Raw genomic sequence first — 7,315 nt, 5'->3', positions numbered from 1 at the left:
TTTGTTCCCAGGGCAACGCTGATCGATCCTCGGGACGCTCGTCACAATATATATATATATATACATATATAAAAATTTGCTTTTATAAATTAATAATGTAGGTAAACGGAACATATTTTTCTTATTTATTTAATTTTTTATATTTACTCAAATTATCAACATATATTACATATTGCATTTTTTCTATTTTACTTTTATTGCAAGAGATCTGCGGTAACTGCTTGCATCATAAAAGAACATTCAAGGCAACAGCACTTATATCTATATTTTGAATAAATAATAATCCACCTGTAAATTGTAGCAAGTGTGTTTTGAGACTAGTTTGGGTGGATTCACTGCCGACTTCGTCCGGGCCAGCACTGATTGATGTGCCGGAGGGGACGGAGGGAGCTACAGGACGAGAGCGATGGAGAGCAGCAGAGAGACGCACTCAATACTGAATTGCCTCCTCGCCCGTCTGGGTTCCGTCAATTTGTCAGACTTGAGGAAGGGAGGGAGGAGGAGAATCGGGCCAGGACCAGTACCCAGCGTGTAATAACGCCTCGGAAGGGAAAGTGCTGACTACGGCCGGGCTTTGATTCCAACTGACAGAACCTTTTCAAGTGTTCATTACTCACTCCGAGACATCAGACCCCGTCCACAGCAAACACAGACACACACACAATCAAAGCCAACTGTCCGCCAGCCCACGGCTTTCATTCTGTTTTCTGTTTGGACTTCCCCACCAAAATGTCCCCCTCAGATCCACATCCAGAGCTCAATTGAAGAACGCAGCTTCCGAATTGGTGTCTAGCTGGTCCAAATCTGTCCAGATGGCTGATGGACCTCATTTTCTTCTGGTAGACCTTGTTGGTCAGGCTAGATCTTAGACTAGCAACAACTAGCTATCTAAGATGTTACATTTTATCGGATCATATTTGAATTTCAATTATTTCTTCTCAAATTTAGAAATAATCGTTTAATAATGAAGTTAATCATTTTCGTACTTCCACAAAACGACATGAATTAAGACACGCCCCTCTCAGCTGCCCTGTGAACATGAAAAATGATTTAAGGGCACTCAAAGTGACTTCAGATGAACTAAAATATAAGTAAGACAAAATGAACACTAACTAAATGGCATTTTTTCACGGCAAGTTAACTACTAATGATGCTGAATTTGTGGCTAAACTTGGAACGATTGGTTTCAACTGCCCTGCAAACATGAAAAATTATAGACAGGCAATCGAAGCGACTTCAGATGAACTGATAAATGAAAATTAACGCTGATAAATTACATTTTTGCGCAACAAGCTATTTAAGTTAAACTTAATTGATTGACTTTACCAGCCCTCTGAACATGCAGAATTATGGACAGACATTGAAAGTGACTTCAGATAAGCTAAAACTAGTGTTAAAAAAGTTAACAAGTTAATTCCTAATTAAGCCAAATTTGGTGCTAAACTGGAAAGATAGGGCGAAATATTGATAAGTTAATGTCTGCATTAGCGATAGCTATTATTGCGATAGCTAATGTTCTTTTGATGCTATCCAGCGGCCTGTGACAGCGAGTGAATGCGTGTGACTTAACCCCACGTTTGTCTTCTCATCCTATTATCCTTCACTCCCTTCTCTTTCCCACTACTTTCTGTCTGTTTATTGTGTCATCGACTCTCTCTCGTCTCTGTCGTGGTCTCGGGTGAGTAGTGTTTGGGTTACCCTGAGCTCTACGTTCATCTGATGAGTCCGTCCCAATGACACCATATGTATCCACTCCGCTCTGTCTTCCACCGCTGTCAGCGTACTCATTGAAATTGATCTTCTGAAGCATTCTGTGCTGAACTTGTGAGTGTGAGGAGAAAATGAGAACAGCTGAATGGGGAATTTTTGCACTCGGTGTGTGTGTGTGTGTGTGTGTNTGTGCTAAATGTGCTTGATGGCTTCTTCCTTACAATCTTTTATCACATTCGTATTGAAGTAGCAAACATCTCTTCCTGGTTTCGCTGACCTCTGTGTTGACCTTTCTGTGACCGGAAGTGACCTTTTTAAATATCAGATTCATTCTCTAATGGTCACTGATGCTGGGAAGAGATGCTGTCTTTCTTTCCATCTTGTTTTCTCTCTCTTTCTTGCGCCTGAAAGGGGAAGGAGTCTGCGAGGGCTGGAGAAACCAAGGATGACTTCTAATCACTCACACGCACACAGAGATGCACCAAAACACATTCACCTGCGCATTTTACCCCCCCATTAGATATACGGCAGATAACCGCAATATATCTTTTTGAAAGTGGAACACGTAGAGCTGTGTGGTTATTATTTTTGTTGTTATTGTTGTTGATAATCAAATGAAATATTATTATTTTCGATGGAAAATGGCACTAAATATATTTAAACATTTAATATTAATGTCTGTCATGTATTTATAATTCTATGTTGCGATAAAAAATATTTGAACATATTATAACTGAATATACTAAATAATATCAATAGTATTAATAATAATAATATTTTTAGCGTAATTTAGCAATTTCAGAATTCTGGAATAGAATGCCATTTAAAACTTTTAATCTGCGTGAATCTACTTCTGTGCACCATCAAATAAGCTGTATAAACAGTATGTTTTATGTAAAACCGCTCTAAATAGACTCATTTAGCTATAATTGGCTCATAATAAGTGCGGTGGCCTCCGTACAAGATCGGAGGCTGTGGGGGGCGTCCCACACACCAGTGCTGCTATGTAATCAGAATGAGATGTGTGGACAGAGCGAGGAGAGTGAGGGCCGCCGGCTAAAACCATTAATACAGCTTTAGCCACACATGATTGAATTGCACTGGTTAAAGTCATTTGCTAACGTCTGGATGAACTTGTTCCTCCGGGGGTGGCGGGGGTGTGAGTGGACTGCTCTCAGGGAGAAATAAGACATAAGACCAGCGCTTATGTCCTGTCCCAGTGCAGAAGAATGGACTAAATGCTTTGACCGGGTGACAAATGGGCCAGCGGTGCCTCCTAATTGCCCCTTCTATTTGCAGTTCATTCTTATCAATTTGCATTCCTAACCTCAAGCGGCTAATCGGCCATGGGTTTCCCTCACGTCTGTCTATTTTTACCCCGGAGCGAGAGGTAGAGTGAAGCGAGGCAGTATGGGAGCGCTAATGCCGGAGGGAGGAGTTGAACTAACGTGGCTGAGCATGCACTAACAGACTTCAGTCATTCTCAGTTAGCTCATGTTAGCCTGTGCATCTGAACTGTTGCTCGCATTAACCCCTGCCAAAGCACAGCCGCCTGGCAGACTGTGAATGTGAATACTGTGTGCTTTGCATCCCTAACTCCTCTTCCCTCCATGTCTGTTCAGCTTTCTCTTTCTTTTTCTCCACCACATCCTGTTTCGCTCATCGCTACGTCATTTCATCCCGCTAGCCCACGGGTAAGGTGCATAAGATACTTTAAAAATGGCCTTATGGTTTTGTTTTTGCATTTTTAGGCGCCATTTTTACCATTAACAACTAACCTCGCACTCATCGCCACTAATTTGAACCAACTGAAAAACGTTTAGCCTTTAAAGGAATATTACGGGTTCAGAGCTACGCTTGACAGCACGGCTCCTTAGAGGACATGGTGATGAAAAAAATTGACAGGGAAAATTTTTTTTATATTTTAGTGCTTTTGCATTCTCACAAAATCGCAGATGTTTTGCAATGACCGCAAAGTTTTTTTCTGGGAAACGACAAAGTTTTGCAAACAAATGCAGTTTCTTGGGGAAAGTTTCTCGGAACGCAAACGTTTTACAAAGTGAGAACAATGTTTCACAGAAGGATGCAAAAGGTGAAATGGTAAAGTTTTGCTAACAAAGTTTCGTGAGTGAACAAAGTTTCTCTGGGAGTTTTGCGGACAAACGTAGTTTCTTGGGGAAATTTGCGAACAAATGCAATGTTTCAGAATAAGTTTTATGTGGGAGGATACAAGTGTTATGTGGGAGGATACAACATTTTTTGTTTCGTGGGAAAATGGCTAATTTTGTAAACAGATAAAAGTTTGTCAGTGAACAAACTTCAAAGTGCAACTTCTTTGGAGGAATTCAAAAGATTTCAAGAAAGACACGAATGTTTTGTGAGTTACCTCAAAGTTTCATAAAAGAACGGTCTTAAGGAAAGTTTTTTTGAGAGAACGCAAAAGCATAACAATATAACAAGTGTATTTTTTTCACATCACCATGCATCTTTATGGGTTCTGTGTTCAACTGCTAGCCGTTGTAATAATGTTGATTGCCACAAGAAATATTTCGACTCGTCCCTTGTTTTCATTAAAGCAAAAACACATGCATCCACATTAATTAATCTGTTAAAATTAGTTTATAATTTGAGCTCTAAATATCGTTTAGTTATTTTACCTTTGTTTTGTGGCTTTAACACATTGTCACATTGCTTACATGTGTATACAGTGAGTTTCTTAAAAATTACTTCCGATATGAGTGCCTCACTGCAGCCCAGATTTGTTATGACAAGGCACAACTGGAAATACTTTTTAGTGGTGATCAATACTATGCTATTAAACGAGCTTGTACCGAACCCGGAGTATTCCTTTAAGCTCATCCTCGAAAGTCTAATTGGACTTGTTTTTACATGCGCAAAATCACACACAAGAAGAATAACGCTTACTTTCGTTTTGAGAAAGGTTGTGCCCAGTGCGCATGTCTGTTGACATCGAGACGTTAGCACACTACATACTGCACTGGGAGAGAGTCACCGTTCGGCCCCATGTAGTGTATCCTGTGCCACCCGCTGGGCCTCACAGTCTCCCCTGCTGTCTTGACCCCCATCCACTCACCCACCCACCCAAACAAACCACCCCAACCCTCCTATCCACTCTCTCTCCTTTGCGCCAGCCTGTATCTCCATGACCTTGCGTTATTAAATTGCACTTATCAATCATTCTTGCCAGGGATGCCATCGCCTACCACATTAAAGAAGTCAGAGAAGTCTGGTTTCAGCAGCCCTGTGCCTTCGCAGACCGCTTCCCCTCGAACGGCATTCACACACCATCATCGACCTGTCATTACAGGACCCAGAGGTGAGGTCCCAACACCCCACCCTCCTCCAACTGCACCACTCTTCTTCCCCAAGCTCCTTCTCCCAGCCAGCAGTTCACCCACAATCCTTCAAATCCCAGTTTTCCTTCACTCCCCACACTGTCCCCTTGTAACACTAGACTGGAGAGAGCGTGAACCTGAAGTCTGAATGGACTCTGTATGTAGGGGCGTTCACACTGACAGCGATTCGTAGCGTCAGAGCATCCAGACGTTTTCACCAGTTGGAGATGCAACCAATTTGAGTAGAGTTAAGCTTGTTATGCAAATAATAAGCAGGAACGTGATGTGGATATGGGCTGGGAGTTTTGTCATTCTCACTAACGTTACATAAAATATCCGTCTGTGATGCAATTCTCTGTTATGCTGCATTTCATGTTTAATATTAATGGTTTCTATTGCTGCGGCATCATTATGATGGTATTGAGAAGTCAAATTAGTTTGTGTAGGACGCCACTAAAGGCCTAGGTGGGAAATGCATGGCCCACCACTAATATATATATAATGTTAATTTAGTAAACATAGTTAGCAAGTTTTGATTGACAAAGTAATGGTATTATTATGATTATTTGTTAATAATCTGGACTATACCGTATGTTTGATTTAGAGCTAATATAACATAGTCTCAGTTTTTGTGTGTATTTTGATTTGTTTCGCTTAAGTGTTTTTCCCAGTGTTTTTGCTGTCAGTGTGAACTGGGCTTGAGGCAGCGCGGGTAAAAGTGTGGTGAATATTTGTAGCTTGTTACAGCTGTTGACAAATACGCTAAGGACGTGAGCGCAGTTACTTTACGAGTGCAGCCCGCAGTGTGTATCTTCGTCAGGCTGCTTGATTTACATGTTTAATGTAAACACTTAACCGGATCTCTGAGTGTGACTTACACATGGCTTGGTTTTCCCAGCGAACGAGGCTTTATCAGACCGAGGCCTGGATCAGGTTATCACCGCCGTATTGTCACTGGCTGTGAATGGTTTTGTCATAGATAAGGACGGTTTTTAATCAAACCCAAAGGCGCGCAGTGAGCGGCTACATATTGTTGTCTTCACGTGGTTGAGAGTTATTGTGAGGAAAATAAACTCCCGAATTTACGGCCTGTTGGCTTGTTCGTAGTTTTCCATTGCGCATTCAAGGCACTTTTTGTCTAGCATTTGACAACCTCTGTGCGAAATTAAAAGTTTGTGTGGAAACTGACATGTTTTTGCTTTTTGTCCGTTATTAATATTCTTCGTTTGCTGGATGTAAAGCCAAACGGCTCACAGAATTGTTCCGAATGGCCTGTTTCCAGCATTGGTTACTTTGAATATTTGAAGTAGAAACCACAACTTAATTTGTGAGGCTATTAGTATTAAATGACGCTTGGAATTGGTATCGCTGTCATGTGAATATTTTATGCCCACGTGGACGCAAGGCGCAAAATGGATTTAATATGCGTACACGGCGAGGCTTGTCGCCCCTTTAAGAGTGCTTCTTAAAAGCTGAATCCATGAATCTATGATTGATTTAAACGGCCTCCCTCTTTTCCGAGATGTTAGTCAAACTCGGTTAGGTGGGGCGGCCAGAAAACTTCTTTTTCAGAAACCATTAAAGAATATTTAAAACCGCCTAAATCTGTCCTCCCTTTCAATCGACCGTGCCACTTCGTAACACTTGCTCTTTCCTCCTTATTCAAACTGGGTGAAGTGGAGACCTGTTGCGTAAAAAAAAGGGCCTTTATTATTACCTTAGTTATTATTTTGATAATCCACTATTCAATGAAAGTTGGCAGCAATGGGCCGGTGGGGAAAAAAGGTTGCGGAAAGCAAAAAAAAAAAAGATCAGTGAACCAACACGATTTGCAAAGTGGAACTAATCCGGAGCCTTTTCTATTACGCGCGGGTGGCAGCACAATGGCAACAGAGGAGCCGCGCTCAACCAGCTGCTGGAGTCTGCCTCCTTTTCAGCGCATCATTATCATTTCCATATTTGCTTTGGGAGGTATGTGTCCGCTGGACCCCCCTCAGACTAACTTTTATGGCCACCCACTACCTCTGCAGCCGGCCTGTGCCCCTTTTGCCTCTAGTGACACTGTTTAGTAATAGAAATATCTAGCCATATATCTATCTATCCTTTTCTATGCATCGCATAAGTGTCAGTGTTAATCAATTTAATTGGCATTAAAAAAGTATGTTCATTTAGTATGTTTTAGAATAACATGCTAATAATGTTATAATATTTTATAACATTTTTATTATTATTTGTTATTAAAGGTTAAT

At 41.2% G+C, this 7,315-nt stretch overlaps 1 protein-coding gene across 1 annotated transcript in view; it reads left to right on the top strand.

Moving 5' to 3' along the window:
* Window positions 1-7,315, top strand: part of LOC122342176 (nuclear factor 1 A-type-like) — a 43,213-nt gene that overhangs the window by 33,298 nt on the left and 2,600 nt on the right. Inside the window, exon 7 of the mRNA XM_043235992.1 lies at window positions 4,913-5,047. Coding sequence (XP_043091927.1) covers window positions 4,913-5,047 — 135 coding nt within the window. The remainder of the gene's footprint in view (window positions 1-4,912; window positions 5,048-7,315) is intronic.

The sequence above is a fragment of the Puntigrus tetrazona genome, chromosome 3 (genome assembly GCF_018831695.1).
Source record: "Puntigrus tetrazona isolate hp1 chromosome 3, ASM1883169v1, whole genome shotgun sequence".
In the NCBI taxonomy this organism is placed as follows: domain Eukaryota; kingdom Metazoa; phylum Chordata; class Actinopteri; order Cypriniformes; family Cyprinidae; genus Puntigrus; species Puntigrus tetrazona.
This window is presented reverse-complemented; position numbering and strand designations above follow the sequence as displayed.